The 25,857-nt window shown below is 35.7% G+C and overlaps 1 protein-coding gene across 2 annotated transcripts in view; it reads left to right on the top strand.

Annotated features, from left to right (window-relative positions):
* ZSWIM6 (zinc finger SWIM-type containing 6) overlaps nucleotides 1-25,857 on the top strand; it is a 193,620-nt gene that overhangs the window by 128,271 nt on the left and 39,492 nt on the right. For both annotated transcript variants that reach the window (XM_079144018.1, XM_079144019.1), the window contains exons 3-4: nucleotides 8,910-9,058; nucleotides 12,727-12,877. In XM_079144018.1, coding sequence (XP_079000144.1) covers nucleotides 8,910-9,058; nucleotides 12,727-12,877 — 300 coding nt within the window. The remainder of the gene's footprint in view (nucleotides 1-8,909; nucleotides 9,059-12,726; nucleotides 12,878-25,857) is intronic.

Here is a 25,857-nt window from a genome sequence, read left to right as displayed (position 1 = left end):
TCTCTGTAGTATGCTGATTTTAAGTCCTTTGGGTATAAGCCAAGGAGTGGGATAGCTGGGTCAAATGGTGGTTCCATTCCAAGTTTTCTAAGGAATCTCCACACTGCTTTCCAGAGTGGCTGCACTAATTTGCAGCCCCACCAGCAATGTATGAGTGTACCTTTCTCCCCACATCCTCGCCAACACCTGTTGTTGCTTATGTTCTTGATAATCGCCATTCTAATTGGGGTGAGATGGAATCTTAGGGTAGTTTTGATTTGCATTTCTCTTATTACTAGAGATGTTCAACATTTTTTCATATTTCTGTTGATTGCTTATAGATCTTTTTCTGTGAAGTGTCTGTCCACTTCCTTAGCCATTTGTTGATTGGATTATTTGTATTCTTGGTGTAGAGTTTTTTGATTTCTTTATAGATTCTGGAAATTAGCGCTCTATCTGAAGTATGAGTGGCAAAGATATTCTCCCACTCTGTAGGCTCTCTCTTCACATTACTGATAGTTTCCTTTGCTGAGAGAAAGCTTTTTAGTTTGAATCTATCCCAGTTGTTGATTCTTGCTTTTAAATACAATTTTAAAATAGTTTGTATTTGTATTATGCCTTTTTCTCTTTAAAAATCGTTAATATTTATTTTAGTAAAAATAGTTCTATTCCTGCTTTAAATGTTGTGTAGTATTCCATAGTTTGGATATATTAATCTGCTGACAGACCTTGAGGTGGTTATTTTCACTTTTTACCCTATTATATACAGTGTTGTTATGAACATCCCTGACTTGTGTGTGTGTAAATTTGTGCAAGTTTTTTTTTTTTTAAGTAATTGAGTCTCAGTAGTAGAAATGCCTGGGAAAAAAATGACATAAGCATTTTGGATTTTGTGATTATTGTCAAATTTACCTTCAGAAATGACTTGTTTTTACCCTTAAGTTATAACTAAAGCTTGATGTTTACATAATGACTCAAATATATTTTTAAAAAACTTTGTTGGATCCGGGATCATGTATAGGTGATATTACTTTTATTCTTCACATGAAGTTTTTATAATTTACTCTGTCAAAAGAAATAGTCTTAAAACTTATGTCTCTTAATTTGGAGGAATCGTACATTTTTAGCTCCTGAGGAATTTGCTAGGGCAACGCAGACGGCCAAGTTACTTTTAGCTCAATATTCTTCATCCTTTCTCTTTTCACTTCCAAATCTTGCCTTGCCTCTCACCCTGTAGTCATATCTGACACCACCTCAACCTGCATAATTTACAAAGCCTAGCTACCTGCTGTAGTCGGTTTCCTTGTCCGTCCCCTCCTCTTTAACTGATTCCTAAGTCTCTCCATTTTGGCTAGATGATTTTATTATTCCTGTGTCTCCCACAAATGGATTTTTTATACCTCCCACTGTAAGACTGTTCGGTGCTTAAGAGTTCTAATTTTGATGTTAGATAGCCTAAGTTAAAATACTGGTCTCTCTGCTTTTAAGCTTTATTTCTGGGGCCAAGAAACTGAATCTCTTCAGGCCTCAGTTTTTTTAATTTGTAAAATGTACATAATAAAGAGTATGATTTCATAGGGTCAGAAGGGTTAAGGGAGTAAATATCAGTTGCTCTCATCACCATTTTGCAGTACGGCAGCATGAGTCTTCAAGGGCTGTAGTAAATACTTGAGGAAAATATTTGTGAACCAGTTTTTACAAATGTCTTAAAATGAACAAACTCTTCTTAAAGGTTACAAACATAGTAATAAATCTGAAGTTAAAGTTGTGACAAATAGGACTAAGAACTTTGCATTTAGGTATTTGTATTTGTGTACCAAGAAATAATTGTTAATACATTCATTAGAAAAGTAATGGAAAATGACTTATTTGATATGCACTTTGTTTATATTCTGGATTTTTTAATGAGCATTGGAGAATCTACAAATACTTTATTACTTTTTATCCATATAAAATACATGATTATTTCTGTACATGAATAAGTACACTATTGAACTCCTGAAGTAAATTAAATGATAATAAGGGGTGAGTAATAAAGTCAGAAGAGAGGAAAATAATAGAGGAGGGGCCATAAACCCTGACAGGTCTATTTGGGTTCCGTGAGATATATGCTGATGGCTGTGCTCCTTATTTACTTCCTTGGCATTTAGCTGAAAGGAAGGTGGTTTCTGGGGGAGCAGAATGTGGTATGTGCCAGGGCTTTTTCTGCCATTAGCCCCCACAATTAAGAAAGCAGGCTGCCCTCTAACAGCTCCTGAGGAGGACATCACACTCTATCATGGCAGTAGGATTTCACAGGCTGACTATAGAGGACAGAAGGTGATGAAAGGTCAATTTACAACTAAATTATAAATCAAAATGAAGGCATTAGTCACTGCCTTGAAATGAGCATTTAATGAAGGATAACATTTAAATCTTTTCTAAAGGGTGTGTTGATTTAATGTACATTATTTTTTAGCAACCTTCTGGTTGCTATCCCCTCTGCTATAAAGACAGACTTCTGTTTGAATCCGAATCACTAACGTTTGCTGTCTTGCTGTTTTCTTCTCAGTGCAATGGTTGGTGTCAGGATTTTGCCCTCAGCTTGTAGGACAGGTGTACCAGTGCCTTTGTAAGCCACAGACTTAAATGTTTTCTGGCTCTAACAGCAGGCACTAAAACTGTAGGAGACAGCATTCTTCTATAGGTTCCCCAAAAGAGACTGAATTAATTACCTCTGCAGTATAGACATCTGCTTCTGTATTCTGCCTAAATAGACTGAATTTGACAATTTCAACAAAAAGGAACATCCTTAGAAAGTATAAATGGTTAAAAGCAGTGTTTGAACAATAGAGTTAGGGAAGCAGTTAGGATGAAGATGTGAACTGTGTAAACTAAAGCCTTTCACTTTTTCACATTTCAAATTTGTTCTCAGCAGAGGAAGAGAAGTACAGCCCCCACCCCCACACACATTAGAACCCAGAACTGTGGGTAACTCCATGTACCAGACATAGCTTAAGCCCATTGTGAACCTGTCTTCATGACTCAGGTTAAAATGTGCAGAATGAATGATTTGGTGGTGGTGTCTATAACGCTTCTACGTGACTATGACATGAGATAGTTGTCTTATTAATTATGTCTTACATTCATTACACTGGAGGAGGTTCTGTGTGATGGCTCAGGATCCTGAATACTTTCCATTATTAAGGTATAGAGTCTCCAAATGTAGAATCCTCTTCTCCCCTCCTGCATTTTTATTCCCAACAAAGATTCTGATCCAGTTGGTCTGAAGTCCTACCCAGGCATCTGTTTTTCACAGTCTCAGGAATTTTGATATGCTTTTAATTTGGGGAACTCTTGGGATAAGGGAGTGTTGATGTTGTGGTAAATCAAAACTAAGTCACAACCTACTCAAGAAATAGATAAGGGTACCCCAAGACTAAGGTAGTGGTTCTTCCTGTCCATGAAGTCTTCTTTGCTCTTGTCCTGAGGTGTCCTATTACCAAGGTAGGATGTAAATCAAGCTTCCATATCCCTGTCAGGGAATGAGAGATAAATTAAACTGTTTCACTTTTTTCTTCAAGAGATAATTTCACTTTCCCCAAAGACTTGAAACTGAAGAATTAAGCTTTGGTAATAAAATGTTCACAAAGATTGATTATATAGTTGGAAATATTAAAGCATTTATAATTATAAATATAAATAAAGGTAGAAAAATGATAGATTTTGAAACATTTTAAATGGACTGTTTAATTTACACACAAAGAGATTTTGGTTCCTACCCAACTTGGGGGATATCTAATAGCAAATGTAGAAATATTTGAATTCTGTTTGCATTCCCTTCTGAGTTAAATGATGAGAGTATTGTCTTTTATGATAGGCAGCCATTAACAAATAAAAATTAAAATGGTGCAAATCTTACAATTTATGTAAGGCTTAGACAACACTCTAATGCATTTAATTAAGATGTATTAGGATTTAAATAGTTAAACCTCACTATTAAAGTAGAATACATGAGTTTATGCTTGGTAAAATTTTTGTTGTAGATACTTAATTTCCTGGAGTATATGTCTTATTCATAAAATGTTGAGAAGTATAATAGAGTAAATTTATATTTTATTTAACTTCTAGTTATTTTTGCTTGCATTCTTACAGTTAGGAAGTTTTCTACTTTGCTCAGTTAATTTTTAAATTTCTGAATTATAGAATTTTAGCACTGAGGAAATGGAGACTTGAAGAGCTTAAGTAATTTGCCAGAGGTGAATGTTTTTTCCTAAATTGTGCCTAGGACTTGAAGTCTTCTGAATTCTGATGCAAACATAGGAACCCTGCATATTCTTTCAAGTTGTGTATAGATTTTATAGATCTTCTGCCATGAAATTTTATCTGTGTGCCATTTCCTTTTCCAGCACCTTAACTCTTTCCCCAGTACTCTCAAGAAGTAAGTTTATTCTGATACTAGCTTACCAAAAAATTAAAACCAAAACCAAAAAACATTTTCTCAGAAACATGACAAAACACAATTCATGTTTTTATACATTTGCTATTAGATATGTTTCTCCACCTGGGCAAGAACCAGAATCAGTATATATGCAAGTTAAATGAGTCACTAAAGCAATTTCAAACTCTAACGTGTTTTTAAAAAAAATATATAGAAATTCATTGTATAATTCAAGTCAGAAGTGGTTTTTGGCTTTTCTATTACTTCTTGCTCTTAGCTTGAAAAGAATTTAAGAATTGAGTGTATTTTGAAATTTTGGTAAGATATCTTAATGTAGACCACTCTGTCAAATCAGGCCATTGGGAGGCGGCTAGGGTTTTCTTCAATTCAAAATCAGCTCTACTTAAACTAAAAAATACTAGGGTATTTTTTGTGGTAAATTGAAGCTCCACGCCACTGCACAGTCACCCCTATTCCAGGTAGTTCTGGGGCAGAGCTCCATTGGAGTGGGAAGTTCAACAAAGAATAGCTGAAGAAAGAAAAGAAAAGAAAATCACAGAACTTGGGGAATATATACATTGTGAGGATTGAAATTGGATTTATTTAGCTCAGTTCATCAGAAAGAACAGTGAACATGGATGACCAGGAGCGAGTCAGACTTTGCCCTAAGGAAGTAGAAGAGCTGTGTCAGATTTCCAAGGGGAGTTTTAGCAAGATGTTGGGAAGAACTTACAAGTTGAGACCCTATAGTTTATTTGGAAAGTCTCTTCTGGTACATTTAGGTAAAGAATGTATAGCTGTCTTTGTATAGAGAGGTGTATGAAGCGTGTCCCTAGAATCAAAGGGGTGGGTGAATTTAGAGTCTTTGAATCCCTGTGAGAACATTTGTAGACTTAGTAGTTAACCCTTCACAGTATTATGGTCCCTATGTCTTCCTGTGAGAGAGGACCATGCCCAAAATCATAACAGTATCCTTCCTTAAATTTATATTTCATTTAGGGTGAATACCCCTGCCTTGGTGACCCAAGGGCTCAGCTTTTGCTCTGGGTTCTGGGATATGTTCATTGGCAGGTGAGAGAATCAGAAGACTGGATTTAGCATTGAGGGTATGGACAAGTGGTAAAACCACACAGCATGTTTTTTCCTTCTGTGGAATGGGGGTTATGATCAATATTCACTTTGAGGGATGCTGTGAGGAGAAAATGAGCTAGTATATATGAGGATGCTTTTTATAGTGATTCTTAACCTTTCAAGTAAGAGTCCTTCTGATGAGGCTATTTACATGCCTTTTTCCCTCTTTTTTTCTCCCTTCCTCCCAAGTATTTGCTTATCCGAAAGTGATAGGTGGTAGGAAACAATGGTGAACAGGGCAGATACAGTCCTTGCTCTTGGGGAGCTTAAATATCTGCCTAGTTGCCCAGTTCGTACTTGGAACAGCTTTTCCTCTTTAGTTCTGGAAGAACCAGAGTAAGGAGCTCTCCAGTTCTCCTGAAGAGGCCACTCAGTCCTTTTGCCCTCCTTGCTCATCTTTTTACCCAACCTTTAAATTTTGGCCTTAGGGTTGTGTCCTGGGTACTTTATTAAACCTCACACTACCTTCTTATATATCCAGCTTCCTGCTTGAAATTCTCTCTCTTCTTCACTGTCTCAAAGGTATTTCAAATTTTAAAACTGAACTACTCAAAGGTATTTCATATCTAAAACTGAGCTCATAGTCTAAAGGCTGCTTCTCCTACCCCTGCATCTAGTCCTTCTCTCTAGTTGTCTCTGTCAGTGAGTTCTCCAGAATTCTTTCTCATTGTTGTCCAGAAACCCATGTTTGTTCCCACACCTTAGTCTCCCATACCTTCCAAGTAAGAGTCCTTCTGGAGAGGCTGTTTACATGCCTTTCTCCCTCTTGCTCACTCAGTCTTATTCACTAAGTCTTGTATTTATTTCTTAAGTTCCCATCAGATTTTCCTTTTCTGTTCTTGTTGCTGGTTTTCCAGTTCCTATTGTTATCCTGTGTGCAGACTATCAAAATGACATCCTCACTGTTCTCTTTTTATGTATTTTTGCTCCCCATTCCATCCTCTATATTTCACAGTGATATTTTTAGATACATAAATGTTTTTCACATGCTTCCAAAATTTTTAAAGTATGAAAGATACTCAGTGAAGAATCTCTTTCTCCCATGTAGCTAATTTAGTCATTTTAAATATCCTTCCCAGATGTTTTTTGCATATACATGAAGATACTCTAATACATATGTTCTTTTTAAAGCTTCATTATCTCTGTGAAAGGTGGTATATTAGGTATATTTTTCTTCTTCCCCTTGATACTTTTCATTCAATAATACATCTTGGATGTATTTTCCTTGTAGTATACAGAGAATCTTCCCCTTTATTTTAATGGTTGTGCAATTAATATTTTATGCTAGGAATGTTGAAATTGATGCCTATCAGGACAGAACACGTTTTATTATCTAGAGTATTTCATTCTTCCACTTCAGATAACTTTGTAATAAATCCCCATTCATTATTCTCAGGGAAAAAGAAACTGAACTCTTTACCAGCAAAGGTCCTTAACTTCCAGTTCTACTTCTGTCTCTCTAGGGTTGGTTTTTTGTTTGTTTGTTTGTTTTAATTGGAGATTGAACTCAGGGCCCACATTCCCAGCCCCTCCCCCCCGCCCCGCTTTTTTTTTTTTGAGACAGGGCCTGGCTATGTTGCTGAGGCTAACCTTGAATTTGGCAGTCCTCCTGTCTCAGCCTCCTGAGTTGCTGGGATTCCAGAAGCGGCTGGCTTCAGGATTGTTTTGTGTTGTTGTTCTCATCCTCTACTCTTGTGTTAGAGAGATGTTTCCTCCATATGTTATGTTCCTTCCCGACTAGGGCCTTTTACCAGGTTCTTTTCTTGGTCTCACATACAGACTTCTTGCCTCCTTTTTCTGCCTTTAGTTTATTTGATTAGTTTCTTAACTTAGGGCAGATCTCAGCTCAATGTCTTTCTCTCGAGTTTATGCTTACCCTAGCAATTCAAGATCTACTTGGAGTTCTAATACAGTCTCTCAGAATCCTGATCTCTTCCTTTGTGCAGTTATTATCATTATATATTTATGTATTTGATTATCAGATTGATATTTATCTCAAACACTTAAAACAGTGTTTGTAAAATTGTGGGATGCAATGAATTATAGGCTACAAAATCAGTTTAAAAGATTGTGACAACCTTTTGAAATAGAAAATATCAGACCTCTCCTTTACAGTGAGGCTATTTCTATTTTTTTCCCATCAGATTTTTCCTTCAGGTTAATTAATATCATGTAAGCACACAGACATATAGCGTATTAGGCATCATGTCAAATGTATTTCTTGTGGATCTTGGTCAAACAACTTTGAAAGCATTTGAACTAGACTAAATTTGTTGAGAGTAGAAATTCGACCAAGTCTAGTGGAGACACAGGCTGACCCTGAGTCATGCACTCAGGAAATACACTGACTGGCTGGCGGAATGAATGTGTGGCTGAACGTATGCTTTTTCAGGAGGGTTCATGACCTCCCGCTTTCCTCTACTGGGTCTAATAGTCCTGGATCTAAGCAGGTGTTAATGATTATTTCCTTGGCCTGTTGAGTTTGCATTAGATCATTAAAAGACCAGAAAAGTTATGAAAAACCACACCTATAAAAGTAGTTTATTAAAGGTTGATAAGGAGATGAAACACTAGGGTGAGAGGTTTTTAGATTTAATGTTTTTTTTCTTTTTTATAGCTCTTAGGCCTTACAGTCCCATTTTATTTTACTAACAAATAATACAGCTTAATTTTTTACCTAAATGTCTGGGTAACTTTTGAATTTCTGAGGTAATCTGCACACATAGGGCTTATTACATTGCTATTATCTTTTGTGTGTACTTCAGCAATAAAATATTTATGCAGTTTGGCAAGGTGATACTACAACCTGGTTTAGTAGAACAGCTGCACTGCCTGTTCCCATGTGGCTTGATTTTCCTTTTTAATCTTCAGTTTTCTGCAAGGAAAGACTTATGTCAGCATGTAGTTTATACAGTAGCAGATAATGGTGACACTTCTTGAATTAACATAGTAAAGAGTGAAATACTCTGCTGAGTTTACTTGTTTTATATTTTCTTAATATCTCCAAAAAACATTTTTATATAATGCCCATTGTAGTAGAGTTTTATAAAGATCATGTATTTACAGTAGGACATTTTTGTGACTTTAGTTCTGTAGAAAACCTGTAAACTCATCTCTAAAGACAAATTTCTGAACTTAAAAAAAAAATGAAACTATTTCAGGTCTAAAGTAGTCTACATTTGGCTTTGCACAGATCAGGAAAGCCTTGAAAATAATAGTGATTTTTGCATATATTTTCAGTCTTATATTTGTATGTATAATTGAAATCGAGATTGGATTTAAGTGTCTAGGCAAAAATAGAGAACCTTGATTATTTTCAAGTTTGTTATCAAAATCCTTCAAGAAGAGCAAATTGTTACTTTTTTCTTTCTATTTCTAGGTGCTCCTGATCCAACTGCAGGTGCTAGTATAGACGATGAAAACTGCTGGCACTTAGATGAAGAGCAGGTTCAAGAACAGGTTAAACTGTTCCTTTCCCAGGGCGGGTACCACGGATCAGGGAAGCAGCTTAATTTGCTCTTTGCAAAGGTATGATTATTTGTTTTTTAAAAAACATTCCAGGGGCTGGGGTTGTAGGTCAGTGGTGGAGCACTTGCCTAGTATATGTGAGGCACTGGGTTCGATTCTCAGCACCACCGTAATTAAGTAAAATAAAGGTCCATTGACAACTAAAAGGAATATTTAAAAAAAGACATTCTCAGTATATACATATATAGAAACTATACAAGATAATGTTCCTTAAGGCTTTTTTAAAATTAAAGAACAAAGTCTAAGTTAATCAACCAGTTAGAAACTTTTGTGTTGTAGTGCAAGCTTTAATTTGCTTTAGTGACCTTAGATAAGATGTGATATATTTTGGTCTCTCTCAGTTCCTATTAGTAAAATGGTAATACTTTATACAATTTTGAAAAAAACTACTTCCAATAGTGAAAACAAAATAGTTTAATGTTATTTAACATACCATCTTTTCAAGTTTTCTAATTAATTTTCCCAAGTGGAGCATAACTTTAAATACAACCTTTAAAATGTTCCTTATATATTGTTTTATGATGTTAGCATCTTCAAGCTAATTTCAGAAGCATGGGTTTTAGAGTCATAGAGACTTCAGAGTTTTTATCTTAACTAATTGATGAACCATGGCAAATTATTTACATCAATTTCCTCACCTGTAAAATTAACTAATAATCACGCATCCCCTAAAGTTTTTGACAGTGATATTAAATAATGGTGTCTGGCATTCATTTTGACCACCCAAAACTGATGACCTAAGAAATAGAATTATCTTGGTCACAAGTTCCCATGAGTAGAAGCTGTGCCTGTTGATTTATGGAGAACTTTTGGTACCATAAAACATTTTTAAGTATTAAACCAATGTATTTTCATTTGGGGATACAGCCATCATTATGGACAGTGTGTTAAAATTGGTTTAAAGGGAACAGGTATTTATATTCATTGATATTTTTGTTAAATAGATTCTCTGATATTCACAATGATCAAAGCTTTTAAGTTCAGAAGAATTTGGGTGAACTCAGTTCTTGGGGCGACAAGAAAATAGTGTACTCTGTTACTAAAAATTTATCCAGAGACTGTTTATAGATGGCCACTTTTCCAGAAGTTAGTTTACAGTGAAATACATTTAACCCTAAAATTACTTGACACGTTGTTTAATCATTGTTTAGTAATTCTTAGGCACTTCAAACTCACATAACTGAAAATTTATTACTTTTAGGCTATAGATATACTTGAGTTTGATTGATAGAGTTTTTTTGATTTCTATGCTTGATAGTAAAGCATTTATTTCACTACTGTTGCTAACTGAGCAATAGGTTAGAAATTTATCAGAAAAATAACTTATAACTAAAAAGAAAAAAAATAATAAATAAACCTAGAAGGTACACTAAAAATAAACAAATCAAATGCATAGGTATATCGATAATGTAAAATGTATTGTAATGTGACACATGGGGAGTATTTCATGTTATATCAGCATAGTACACTGTGACCAAGGAGAAGCCATGTGAAAGATATATTATTAGAGTGGCTTGCAGTTTATTTTTGTCCCTATACATTATGTACATATTATGAATGCCATGTGAAGTAAGAGCTACATCTGATGTTGGAAATGACATAACTTTTTGGTGTTTCTAGCTGTTACCTTTGCTTTTGGAGCAAGTTACTTCTCTGAGACTCGGTTTTGTAGTTCATAAAATAAGGTTTCTAAATTCACCTTCTTTGCATGGTTGTTTGAAGATTGAATGGTTATGCATAAATGTAAATAAATTCTTTATTCTTTAGCATTATAGCTTGTAAAAGAGAACTGCCTTTCTTCCTTTCAGTCTTCACCTGTTCCTGACTTTTTTGTGCTTCCATATTGGGAATAAAGTTTTCGGAATTACTGAACTAAGCCTCCTGGAAACATATCATCTTTGTGATTCAGGGTAGAGGTGCTATTGAGTTCTTTACAAGGCTCAAATTCTAAAGCTGGTGAGGGAGGGAGTTCCATTGCTTGTTAGGGTGCAGGCCTGAAGCTGGATCTATTGATCTAGATTTGGGCTTCCTTATTGCAGAGCTGCCATTTTCTCCTTCACTTGCCTTTTACATAGATTCTCCCCTCCTACTGCTTATAACCTTGCTCCAGTAATTTGCTTACCAGGACAACCGATGTTCAATTAAGGTTCTTACTTGTTGAATTCATAGCAGTACACACTGTGGAGAATGGATGGATTCATTTAGGGTTTTCTGCAGAGGCTCAACTTTGTGTTTCCTTTCTCCTTTCTTTTATTTGGGAAGTACAACACTAGGGAATGGGCAGAGTGCAAGGTTCTAGCCTGAGAAGTCATTAATTTATGAGGTCAGAGGGTATTATTTTACTTTGTGGATCTCTCATAGAGAGCAGGAGAGTTCTTGAACCTATATAGCCCTGTCCATTTCCTCTGCGAAAACATTCCGGAGTGAATGTACACTATCTTTGTACTCGCAGGTTCTGCATTGGCAAGATTCAGACAACCATAGATTGAAATTGTAGCGAGGCCACCATCATGGCTGATGATAGTTGTATCTGTACTGAACATATACAGACTTTTTTCTTGTTATTATTCCCTAAACAGTACACTGTAAAAATTATTGACTTAGCATTTACATTTATATTTTATTAGGTATTATAAGTAATCTGAAGATGATTTAAAGCAAATAGGAAGATATGCATAGGTTATATTCAATACTGTGCCATTTTGTATAAAATAACCATGAGCATCCTCAGAGTTTGGTATGTTTGGGAGGTTCTAGAACCAATTCCTCATAGATACGAAGGGACAACTGTATGCTGTTGCTGTTTACATTTAAAAGTTTCAGTGAGAGAAAATTTATTGAATTTATTAATTTATCTTAAAAACTGAAGGACTTGCATAGCTCTGTAAATATAGTAAAACCATTGAATTGTACTGTTTACATTGATGAATTGTATGATGCATAAATTATGTTTTAAGAAAGCCATAACATTATCAGGTTACTGAAAGAAGTTCTCAGTGGATTGTGCTTTAGGCTCTACTACTCTGGAGGTAAGTAAAATCAGTTCAAGAGTCAGAAAGGTGCCAAACTATTTGTCATTTTTATTTTGGTGTGTTGTTTTTCTGTAGGCCAGCAATGATATGGCATTTCATCCCCATGAAGCAATGCACCTAGCTAAAACCAGTTTTGGTACATTTTTTAGGTTTAGATACCTGTTTCTGTTGCTGAGTTTTTCTTTGATAGTTTGTCAAAGGGTAAATTACTTAGTCACCTATTTTATTGAAGTATAATTTGAACACAAAATATTCTTGGTTAGATAATACAGATGCTTTGAAAGAGACCTGAAAAAAAAATTTCTACCAGACATATGAAACACATGGTTAATCACCTACCTTAATCAGATACCTACAACCCTACCAAATTTTTTTTTGAAATTAGAAAGTTGGGAAAACTGTTTTCCTCATGTGGTTTCTAAAACACAATTTAGAATAACTAATGTTCATTCCTCAGATTAAATTGCAATTTAGAATAGAGATCTGTTTTTAACTACTTTTTTTGTTTAAGAGGACTGGTATGAAGGCATAACATACACATGAAATAGACAAAAGTGGTTTGTCTCTTAAGTTACTGGTTTTCTTGTTTGTTTTTTTGTTTTTAACCTTTTTCTGAAGGTCTGTTTTCCCCACTAGGTGCGGGAGATGTTGAAGATGAGGGACTCCAATGGGGCTCGCATGTTGACCTTGATTACAGAGCAGTTCATGGCTGACCCTCGCCTGTCACTTTGGAGGCAGCAAGGCACTGCAATGACTGACAAATATAGGCAGCTCTGGGATGAACTGGGTAAATATGTTTCCTGAAAAATTACCATTGAGTTGTGTATGAATAAAGACTACAGTTGAACATTTTGATAACATGGTCATAGTATTGCTGAAGAGAGAGCTGCTCATCCATGAACGTAGTACCAGTGCACACTGGTTGAAATAATAGAAAGAATGAGGACTCAGGCTTGTATTTGCAGAAAACGACCTTGGCAAAGTTTGGGGGGGAATTGCTTGATCTTTAAGAATGTAAGCACAGGAATCTGCCTTAAAATATTGGAAAAGTGATACTATTTTAAAAGTTGTTTTGCATTATAGAGCTGGTTACTTATTTCTAGATGAATATTGTACTCCATTTAGTTAAAATTTGGAGTCTGTCTTCTGCTTCTTCCTACATTGGAATTATCAAAAGTGGTTTGAATATTTTATTTTTGACAGGTGTAGATTTAGGTGAACAAACTCTAAAATTTATTGTTCCCCAGATCTCTGGTGGTTAAAGATACAAACATTGCAGGCGTTTGGAAAATTTGGGAAATCTTGTAGTCATATTCATTGAGAGGATACTGTGAATTTTGTTGGGGTGAATCTTGTTTCTCAAAGTTCATTGCTAGGGAAATAATGATGTATTTGTTACCTTGTTTTTCTTTTAAGAAATCTGTGTGACAAATGAAATTTTTTTTACATTTTTTTTCTTTATTTATTCTTTTTTAGTTATACATGACCATAGAGTGTATTTGGACATATACATACAGAGAGTATAACTTCCCATTATTGTGGTTGTATACAACATGGAGTTACACTGGTCATGTACTCATATATGAACATAGGAAGGTTATATCTGTTTCATTCTACTGTTTTTTCCATACCCATTCCTCCTCCCTTTTCTCCTGCTCCCCACTCTCTAATCCATTGAAATGCTCTGCCCCAGGGCTCATCACAATGAGTCAGCATCTGCATATCAGAGAACATTTGGCTTTTGGTTTTTTGGAATTACCTAATTTCACTTAGCACGATAGTCTCCATTCTCATCCCTTTACTGGCAAATGCCATCATTTCATTCTTCTTTATGACTGAGTAATATTCCATTGCATCTATATACCACATTTTCTTTGTCCATTCATCTGTTGAAGGGCACTTAGGTTGTTCTCATAGCTTAGCTATTGTGAACTGAGTTGCTATAAACATTGATGTGGCTGTTTCATGGTAGTACATTGATTTTAAATCCTTTGGGTATAACTGAGGAGTGGGATAACTAGGTCAAATGGTTGGTTGCATTCCAAGTTTTCTGAGGCATCTCTATACTATTTTCCATAATGGTTGCATCAATTTGCAGTCCCACTAGCAATGTACGAGTTTAACTTTTTCTCCACATCCTCGCCAACATTATTACTTGTATTCTTGATAACTTCCATTCTGACTGGAGTGAGACAGAATCTCAGTGTAGTTTTAACTTGCATTTCTCTAATTCCTAGTGATGTTGAAAATTTTTTCATATATTTGTTGACCAATTATATTTTTTCTTCTGAGAAGTGTCTGTTCAGTTCCGTTGCCCATTTACTGATTGGGTTATTTGGTTTTTTGATGTTAGCTTTCTGAGTTCTTAATATATCCTGGAAATTCATGCTGTATCTGAGGTGCAGGTGGCAAAGATTTTCTTCCATTCGTAGGCTCTCTGCACACATTCTTGATTGTTTGCTTTTCTGTGAAGATGCTTTTTAGTTTGATACTATCCCACTTATTGATTCTTGATTTTACTTCTTGTGCTTTAGGAGTCTTGAGGAATTCAGTTCCTAAATTGACATAATGGAGACTTGGGCCTGCTTTTTCTTCTAGTAGGCATAGGGTAATGCCTAGGCCCTTGATAATACTTTATGTTGAGTTTTGTCCTAAGTGAGAGGGGTCTAATTTCAGACAAATGAAATTTTGTCACGTGTATTCATGCCTGTATTAATTTTATGAGTGGGAAGTGTGGGATAAGTTTATAGTTTCAGTGAAGTTCCTGCTAATGATAGACCACATCGTGCTTGTTGATCCCAGGTCTAGACTAGACCAGAAGAAGCTATTGTCTGTGAAGACACTGCCTGATCATAATTGGAGGGGACTTTTGAGATGAACTGTTTTATAGGTGAGGAGATTGAAGTCCAGAGAGATTAGGATTTTCCACAAGATGACATTGTGTGGCTAGGGTCATACACAAGTTGGTAAAGCTTTTGACATCAGTGTTTCATTTTTGCTGTTAGAAGAATGTATAAATTGTCTTGTAATAATTTAATCTTAGTACTTTGGAAATAATGACAATTACCTTTCTTCCAATGAAAATGTATATTAGTCTGTAACTATAGTAGATAGCTTCCATGGTTTGGAATGCTATTTGTGGGCACACTTTGGTGTTAGAGAATACAAGTGTAATGCATGGTTTAAACATATTTTTATAAAATATTGAATGAGTTACTTTTCCAAGTAAACCCTCTACAGATTTGTAACTCTGGAGTACATGTCGAATTGATTAGTTGGTTTATAAAGGTAAAAAGGACTATCATTTAAAAACTATAATGAAGAGTATTATTTAAGGAAAAATTATTGGATTACCATTAAGTGAATAAAATGTAGAAATCTTTGGTGCTTAGAAAATGTAAAGTGACAAATAACTGATTAGGAAGAAAATACCTCCTGAATATATTGTTTACCCCCTCCCCCCAAAAAAAGTACATGTGATGTGACTGAATAAAATTTGCAGTATTTACATGTAATCCATAGTCACATATCCCTTTTCCAAGTTGGTTTTGAAAATTGTGTACCTTGCCCCTAAATCAAAAGTATTAATTGTCATTGGGTGGAAGTTTTTACCAGCTGATTCTAGCCATACCTCTGATGGACTACTTTGTAATGAAGAACCAGACTTTATACAAGTTCTTTGATTTCAGACCAGGATGAATATCATAAATTATTGCCCTGTGGTTTTTTTGTTTGTTTTGTTTTATTCACACCAGCCCTCGCCTTACCTAAAAACCATTACTAGATTGCCGAAGTTCTCCTGTGTACTCCCATGGCAAGCAGAGGTCACTTGCCATTTTAATGGGATCTAAGTTAAGGGATGAATCCCATGTAGAAACAAAAATGGTTATCACATCTTAATATTCATTCACCAAAAAATTAACTCAAAGTTCCTTCTGGACTACAAAAGGAAAGGCTTTTGATTCTTAATAAAATGGGGGAATTTGACTTTGTGCCCCTACGCAGGACTCACATTGCTTCAAGGCTCTGCTTTGGAATTAAATGCTGAGCACTGCCAGATGCCAGACATTGAGAAGAGGCTGAGTTTTGTCGGCAAATGGGATCTGCAAGTTAATTGGTGTTTTCTGCAGGCTTCTGGCTGTGAAATGAAATTGGAAGCCCTTTAGCCACATGGATAATACAGGACCTGAATACAAATGTCACATGTCACCATCAGGACCCACTGTGAGACAATAGTGTTCCCACTCCAACACTGCACCATTACAGATCATTTAAATATGGGGATTACATTTAAACTAAAAGCCCCATTTGCCTTTTACTGCAATTTAAATGTCCTCTTAGCAAAAGCTAAGTGACAAATTAAATGAAAAAAGTGCCCACATTTTTAAAGCTGTAATGCAAAACAACCTTTTATTGCTTCTCATGTGCCACGAATGAATCATTATACTTGTCAACCCTAAACCAAGCCATAATTGGAGCAGCTACTGTTATCAAAGTGCGGCCGCTCTGTGACAGCTTAATAAAGCTGAAACTGTTAAATTAAATCTCAGATGCTTAACTCCTTAGCACCAATGGATTCGATGGGTCCATTTCTGGCAGTGGCCAATACACCAGGAAAAAAAAAAAAAAAAGATTGGTGGCATGCAGGCCTTCATCTGATGAAAAGTGTACAAGTGAGAGTGTCTTCACCAAATAACCCTGCTTCTTGGCAAAGGGATTTGGAGCCACCATATTTTTAGCCAGAAGATTACAAAATTTTTTTCATTGGACCAGATAACCCCCCTTCCCAAGATGCATAGCTTTTATGATTACATGTGATATATGAAAATTTAATGCTGTTAATATTTCAAAATTAACTTAAAACAGTGCATTCATTTTAACCTTTTTCCCCTTTAGGATACATACATTCTGACTTAATTTTTTTATCCATAGGTCCTCCTTCTTCTTCCTCCATCCTTTTGCTAACAAAGAGACTGATTCTTCTCTGTTCTTCTTTTCTGATACCAGTGCCTGTGATATTCATTGAGTCTAAGTTAATTTTTGTGATTTACCTCCCTGATTCTTATAATGTAGTATGAAATAGATACAGATGCATACTCTTAGGATCCTGTTCTTTAGTGCATCTCATTTTGCAGATACATTTATCTTGTACATGTTTTTCAAATATTAATTTTACTTTCTGTATATGATGTTCATTTTCCCACACATAAGGCAGTGTTCTCAAGATGAATGTTGTATCATAACCAGCTATAAGAAAATGTCTGTGTTACAATCTTAAGACAGAAAGCCCCCTTATAGTGTAGAGGCTGCACATTTGCTAGAGGTTGCAGGTTTAGGAGAAGCTGTAGAACACACCTGTGCAGTTGCACTCTTTATTCAGTGATAACGCATGTCTTTCAGAAAGCTGATCCCAGGAATAACTCTTGGATTTCAAAGAACAACCCAATGTTGATTGGTGGCTGATATACCTACTGTTAGCCCTAATAGCTGTCTTTTCAGCATACTTAATTACTGTGAGATCTTTAGGGATGAGGGGATATATTGTAACCTCTCATCTGCGTTGATGGGTCTCTTTCCTTAAATGCCTTCCTAGGCTGTAATTTCACTTTGCTTCATAAAACTATAGGTTGTGGCTGCCAGTCTATTAAATCCTAATTAAAATGGATGTCATTAGAGGAAACAGTTAAATAAGATTTAATTATAGTTTTGTCACAGAGAAAAATTCCTAAATTTTGATTTTCAAGTATTGTGTAATATGGTTTTCTCTAAGTTTTAAAACACTTAACTTTTGCTCTGAGCTGAGTCATGTGCTTTGCTTTCTAGCATGTAAATCCTGTTTGATAGGGAGAGGACTGCTGCCACATAAGGCTCTTGCTGTGTTCAACTCTCCTCACTTATTTCATAAGAACAGGATGGTGCTCAGAGTTGTTTTCATATCTTCTTACCTGGGGACCTAGCTGTGTGAATTAAAATAGCCATAGTAAGATATTTCTTTCTAGTTTGAATTTTATTGTAAGGTTAGTTTGACCACTTGTTTTGTTATTAAATAACAGCTATCATGTTCCAGGACAGTGTACTATACTGGGACAGAGACTCAGGGCACTTGGAATCAGGGTGAACCTAACTATATTCAGCAGTGGAGAACTCAGACCACCCATTGTGGCTATGTGTATTGCAAAATACTAAAAATGACCTGTTCCATGGGCCCAGAATGCTGTCCCTTCTACCATCCCAGACACAAGTAGTGGTTCTTCTACACTCACCCACACCATTCTTGAATAAGGTGGAAAACATATGCTTAAGTTACACATTCAAAATTATACTCTTAAGTAATTTGGCAGCGTCTTTGTGCACTCTAGAAAAAAGATTCTGTAGGTTTTGCTCTTGAGGTAATTATGGAGAAATTTCTGGAGAGTACCATGTTCTATCTCTGAAAGCAGTTTGTTTAATCCCCCTACCCCGCTGTTGAGCTCCTTAGTTTCTGTGGTATAAATTCATACTTGGGCTTGCCATAGTTTAGGGTTGTTGGTTAGTGAATGTATGAGGAGTAACTGCTTCTCTTGATAACTAGACAGCAGTCCAAAGTGGTTTGCCATATAAGGAGTTATCTCTTTACTAGTGCCATGGAGAAAACAGTGATTCCCAGAACTCCCTTGCAGCCAAAAGATGTCAGTATAGACTTGGAAGCTTCCAGATGGCTGGTGGTATAGAATGTAGTCATGATGAGCCATGTATCAGGGATTGCTTGTCATCTATCAGTTTGTCTTCTCCTAGGCACAGGGACAATGCAGCTTTACCACTATGTACCACTATTGGTGCCTTCTTATCCTTCTTTCCAGAAGTCTTATTGTGGACTCACTATCAGTAGGTAATAAGCACTTACTGTGGCTAGAGGAATAGATGTATTCGACACAAGTTTAGTGTTGGTGATGGTAGTGGTAGTAAAGAGGGATTAGAGTGATATAAACATAAGTAGACAGTATAAATTAGGGCAGTCATAATGAACTGAGAAGATCTTGATATAGTAATTTTATTACAAATTAGTACAAAGACTTGTACAAACTGAACTTAATGTGGTTTTATAAGATGTCCTTGGAGGCAGTTATAGGAAAGCAGTGCTAATACTCCAGAAAGAAGGAATAACATGGACCAAGATAGGGATGAGCTCAGTGGGGAAGGGTATACAGACTGGAAACTTCGTTATCACAAATACTGTCTTTAAGATATTTAATTCAACCTTGTTGTTCATTGTCACTTAAAAAGGGAGGAGAGGAAGAGAGTAGATAGCCATCATGGGATCTAGATTTTTGTTTTATTTCACATTTTTGTCCAGCTACTAGTGATAACACAGTTGCCAACATTTAGTTGTCAGTCACTATGATAAGTACTTAATTTCATAAATTATTTTATGTAATTCTTAAAACAACCCTGTGAGGTGGGTACAATTAATTATTATCCCTGATTTTATAACAAGAAAATTGAAACCAGTGAAGGCTAGAGAACTTGCCTGAGGGGAATAGTGACTGAGCTTGAATTTTGATCCCAGGTGTTAAAAGACTTCAAAAACATAACACCAAAGTAGACATCATCAGCTTATCTTAAAAGACTGTTACATGAAATTGATCAAATTGTCATATGCATGTATGAATATGCCACAGTGAAACTCACTATTCTGCAAAATTATTATGCACTAAAATTTTTTAAAAAAGACTGTTAGATCATGCTCTGTTAGTGGTCTTTCTGCCCAGAGCAGAGGTAAAATGAAGCTCACCTACACACCAGTAAGCCCTGAGAAAGCTTCCTGACCTCTCTGCCTACATGTGGTATCACCACCCTTATTGAGGTAGTGGACTGACTTGACCTAGTCCAGCTTAGTTACCCAACTGCATTCATGTTGCAGATACTCTCTAACTTCAGATTCTTCGAGAAAATAAACATCCTGATGGAGTATAGCCAAATTTATGCCATCAAAAGCTGTATTACATAATCTTATCATAAATATAGATAATACATGCTACAGATAGAATCCAGTGAAGTTTTGATCTCCTTTTCTAGTACCTTTTGATAAGGAGGCGGAGATGACCTTTAGCTCGTTTTATTTGTACCCACCCCTAATAAAAATACAGAGTTACCACCACTTATGTGTCTGACCCCTCCTGCACATGGGCTGGTGTTTTCTGGAATGGGTTGTGTTCTCCAGTCTTGGTCTCTGTTTCCCCCTGCATTATTCAGAGCTCCCTCTAGATCCAGGGCCTTTGTCAATTGTGTTGCTCAGGAAGTTTTCCTTCCCTCTAGCACTGTTCTCAAAGCTATCTGCTGCTGGATCCTCATTTCCAGTGCCTGGTTTCATTCCCTGTGCAGCCCTACGGGTTTTTGTCTCTTAAAACTAAGATCTCTATATTATTGGGTCAGAGGCCTCTGAATTCTGCCCTGCTCTGGAGGTGGGAAGAGGAAGCTTTTCCTCTGCTTCTTTACATAGGCAGAATAATTTTAGTGTGGGTCAGAAATTAGCCAAAAGAGAGAATGTATATTCTCTACACCTGAAGCACACCTATGATAAATACTTCCTGTAAAATACAGTCCAGTGTCCTTTTAACTGCAGCTGCTAGGTTTTAATTATCCATTCAATACCCTGTATGGGGAAGAGCAGAAATAAGAAGAAAAAAAACTTAAATATGTGTTAATAGAAAATAGTAGATGAGTAGGGTTAAAGGAGATCTTTATAGGTCATTTGATTTTTATCACCTAACCAATTGGAGGTTCTTGGAGAGAAAGATACTCATTGTCTAATTTAGGTATACAGTTAGATAATTTATAACAAAATTAGATAATCTGACATGAAGCTCACCGGACCATGTGTTTTCATAAAACTCTATTCCAAATATAGGCCATGAAATGAAGATTTGATTAGGAACTAAAGTGCCTGTGGTTCATTGTTATACACTTTAGTGTTACCATATATGTGTAATATGCTGATAATACTTATAACAAGAGTGGGTTCCGTTTACTTGTTTTATGTTATCTTTCTAACTCTAACATGAGTCCATTTACATTAGCTCATATTGGTGGCTAAATGAATCTCAGATTGGTATAATGTGTCTTTTTTTCCCTCACAATTTCTAGAAAAGTTCTTCACTGCTTTTCCCACTTCCTAAGAGTTAGTACTGTATTTTTCCTGGCCACCAAGGGAAAAATCTGACTGGAAAAGTCTCCTTTTACCATGTTATATGCTAGGCTTTTCGTGAACGTTTTTTTCTGAAACAAAGGATTCAGAGATTAAAAATGCATGCTTGGTAATCACTATCTTGAATAGACTTTTAAATAGCCAGTCCTCTTAAAGGTTTAGCAAAGACTGACTCTTAATTTACATAAATAACTTTATTTTCTATACTTTAGGGGAAGGCAGAATGTTTAAGGATTTGCAAACAAGTGAAAGTTTGTAAGGTTGCTATAAGCTTGTCTGATAATTATAGCACATTGTTTTAGTGTTTTATATAATAATATCAAAGTCAAAACAAGAATAGGAATTTCTGGTGTAAATATTGGTGCCTTCTGACATTAACTCTCTTGAGCGAGTTAATACCTGGTCTTTGGGCTCTTTTCTCAGAATTTGACCTGGTGACAAAGCATCCAGGAGTGGTGATATAGTTGTCTGAGATGTGGCTGACTCACTCAACTCTGTGCTTTCTGTTGCAAAGATAGCTTTTGAAATAGCCAAATTTCTGAGATTTTGATCTATAACCAGCTGCACCTTGTTGACTCTATGTCATGCTTCCCTGCCCCTTTCATTCTGGGGGACATTAGAAATTTCAGACTTCACTTCAGCAAACCTGGAAAAGAGTATGAGAAGCATTCATAAAGTAGTGCTCAGACAGAGATCTTGAACTGGCTTAGATTGGAAAGCACAAATTTTGTGGATGAGCAGGGACAGAGGGGTTAAGTGGGAGGACCCCAGATAGGGAATTTAGGTAAAATCTGTAAGTTTGGAATTGAGAGAAAATCCCATGGGGAAGCATACTTCCAAAATGCTGCCAGCAGCTGTGCTCCAACACACCTTAGAGATGAGGGTATTGTATCTAGCAGCCTGTTTATCCACAGATTGATCACACACATTTCCAAATGTTCTTTGTTAACATGTAGACCACGTTATATGAGAGATGTTTTGAAGCCATTAAAGCACCCACTATATTCCATAATCTTGTTATCAGGTGCTTTCTTTATTGAGACATTGAAACTAATTTTTTTGTATAATTTATTTATTTTGATTCATCGTAAACTAATGAGGTAAAATTTATTTCTCTGGTTGTACATGAAGTAGAGTCATACCATTTGTGTAATCATACATGTACATAGGGTAATGATGTTTGTCTCAATCTGTTATTTTTCCCTTCCCCCCACCCCTCCCACCTCTCTTTCCTCTATACAACCCATCCTCCTCCATTCTTGCCTCCCTCTCACCCCCCATTATGTATCATCATCCACTTATCAGAGAGATCATTTGTCCTTTGGCTTTTTTTGGGATTGCCTTATCTCATGATATTCTCCAACTTCATCCATTTACCTGCAAATGCCATAATTTTTATTCTTCTTTATGGCTAAGTAATATTCCACTGTGTGTGTGTGTGTGTGTGTGTGTGTGTGTGTGTGTGTGTGTGTGTGTGAATCACAGTTTCTTTATCCATTCATCAGTTGAAGGGCATCTAGGTTGGTTCCACAATCTAGCTATTGTGAATTGAGCAGCTATGAACATTAATGTGGTGCATCACTGTAGTATGCTGGTTTTAAGTCCTTTGGGTATAGGCCAAGGAGTGGGATAGCTGGGTCAAATGGTGGTTTCATTCCAAGTTTTCTAAAAATCAGAGCTGAAATCAATGAAATTGAAACAAAAGAAACAACTGAAATTGACAAAATAAAAAGTTGGTTCTTTGAAAAAATAAACAAAATTGATAAACTCTTAACCACACAAAGAGGAGAGAGAAAACTCAAATTACTAAAATTCAGGATGAGAAAGGAAATATCATGACAGACACTATTGAAATACAAAACATAATTGAAACTGATTTTATAGCCATCCTTTTTCATCCCTGTATTATTATCCATTGATCTTCTCACATTTCCCCTTTCCCTTTCACTAATGAGAACATTGAGAGTAACACATTTTCCCAAAACATTATCTTTCTTAATAAAGGTAAAAATTGTGCCTGACATATATTTGATGCTCAGTAAATATTTGTGAATTTAAAAAGTGAAGGAATAATTGTAATGCTAGATACCTGCTTGGGAGTATTAAGTAGTATGAGTATTTTTCATAGTAAACAACAGTTGAAAGGCATTAATCTTCACTGTGTCTTTGATTTTCTCTTTTCCTGCTCCTTTCCTTTATCTGGCCATCTCTGCCTATATGCAGAATATTCAAGGGTGCCTGTGTGCATGAACACACACACGCATACTGAAATACAAACAGTTCAGAGTACAGAAGGGCACTGATTCCCCCTTGCCATCAATGCTGCAGGTAATCTATTGCATTAATCAGCCAGCCAGTGGGAAATGCATGGGGAGTGATTATACTATCATACACAATACAATCAGCATGAAGCACTTGTCAAGACCAATACATCAAAGTTTAATTCAGTAATAGAATGAATTAGAGCAAAATGAAACATTCTGTTCTCCAAGAAACCCAACACCCATCATAGGTTCTTTCTGAACTCCACAGAAAAGTCAGTGCATTAAGAAATTGTTTTTATGAATAAAATTGCAGTTCCAGTCCAATAGAATACTGCAAGAATCCATTTTTATTGGGATTCTCATATAAAAAAAAGTATTAATGTGTTTACTTGATCATTGGTACTCTAGAATAATCACTGTTGGTAAATTTGATTATTTTTTAGTAGGGCTCTTGATATCTTTTGTCCTAAATTGGTTCTGTATACCAAATGAAGATCTTTGTACCAGTGGCTAAGGGAATCACTTAGTCATAAATATGGATTGTGGACTGTTGAGTGCTTTTCAACAGGTAAACTAACAAGAACCTAGTGTTTACAGAATAAATAAATGAAAAATAAAAAAGCAGTTGAAATAAGGTTACATAATGTGGGGCATGTTTTAGAAAATTTTGAGTATTGATTTAATACATTTCTTATATAAGGATGAAGTAGGTCACTGTTACAAGACACTATTATGTGTCAATCAAGTCTTTTCAGAAACAGATTTACATAGACTTGGAGTTATCACTGTTAGATGAACCATGAACTGTTTATAAAGATGGCTTAGTTAAGTAGCCAGAGCAGAATATGTTCTTGCAGGTTGCTGCAGTTCACATTCCTTCACCTTACCACCCATTGACTATGCTTTCTTCATCTTTAAAAAAAAAAAAAAAAAAATCATCTGCCTCTGCCTTTCTCTCTTCTTCTCTCTGATTTTTTTCTGTCGGGTTGGAGAAGGGTTGGAGAAGCTGGCTTTCGTGATGTCCTATGGAACCAGGCTTCTAAGGGGGTCAGACTGTTTTTGATGAACCTTGCATATTGACCTGATGGCACTGACAAATCAAATGAGATGGGAAGACTCTTTATTAGCTAAGGACCACAGGTTTTTCTGAAAGAAACATTATCCTGGGTACTAGTTAATTGCTTTGGAATACCTCGGATTTATTTTATACCTTGCCAACAAAAAAGACAGTTATTTTATTTTAGAATTTTATCAGAACCTGGTTAAGTGATAACCAATTGTATGTCAGTTAGCTGAAAATTTAACCTTGCTTAACCTGAGTGAAATAAAACTCTTTACAGTATCTCTGTGTTTTTATTTGGAATTTTTTGCAGAAATGTTTAAGTAAATTAAAAACAAGCACATCAAATTTAAAGACTGTTTTTACCAATTAAATTTATTTTCCAAAGATAGGGTGACTGACATTAAGACTGCATTGTACTGAGAACAGTACTGTAATAATTAGGGTCACAGTTTTAGTGTGGTCTGACCCAAGAAATTTCGTGACTATAGTTTTGCTAGCACAACTAATTATGCCAGTGATCTCCTATTTGTGACTGCAATTAGGCATTTCATGGCCCCTAAATAAGTATAATTAGTTAATTGGATCATGCATGAAATTCTATACTATTATAATAGCCTCTGAGAACAAAAATAAATATGATAAATACTATGAATTGTTTTGTAACTGTTGAACACTTGGAAATACCAAAATTGATTGTTTCACTTTGCCTGCTATTGCTTCATAAAAAATATGCATGGTATTAAAAAGTAGAAATTAAACTTTCCATATAACAGCCTTCATTTTCTGCATTTGTAACAAATCCCTTTAGAGAAGATGCTTTTGGCTTTTCTTCTCCTCCCCATTGTCATTGCCCTGTGCTTCCTCCAGTAATGTTCTACTCTTAGTTATCTTCCTGAAAAACAGGGAGAAGAGCAACATTTATAAACACTTCCAAGGATATCATTTATGGTAAAAGCTTTTAATTAATCTATTCCCTCCCAGAAAAAAAGCACTGCATAATAATGCATAGCTCACATTTGATAGTAAGAACAACAACAACATAAAAACAAACAAAAACAAAAAAACCAGGAAGGAGAAGATACTTAAAAAAACAAATTGTATTGACTGTGGACGGTCTAAAATGGTAACAATAGACAGAATGGCCCCCTGATTTATTCCATTACAAATTATCATGTTCTACCCAACAATATACCCTACTAGGCAAAAAGTATACTCAGTCATACATGCATGCATTATCCCAAAGATGCTGACATGGA

The sequence above is a fragment of the Sciurus vulgaris genome, assembly GCF_902686455.1.
Source record: "Sciurus vulgaris genome assembly, chromosome: 6".
NCBI classification, from domain to species: Eukaryota; Metazoa; Chordata; class Mammalia; order Rodentia; family Sciuridae; genus Sciurus; species Sciurus vulgaris.
Note: the sequence above shows the minus strand (reverse complement) of the source record. Positions and strands in the feature narration are given on the sequence as shown.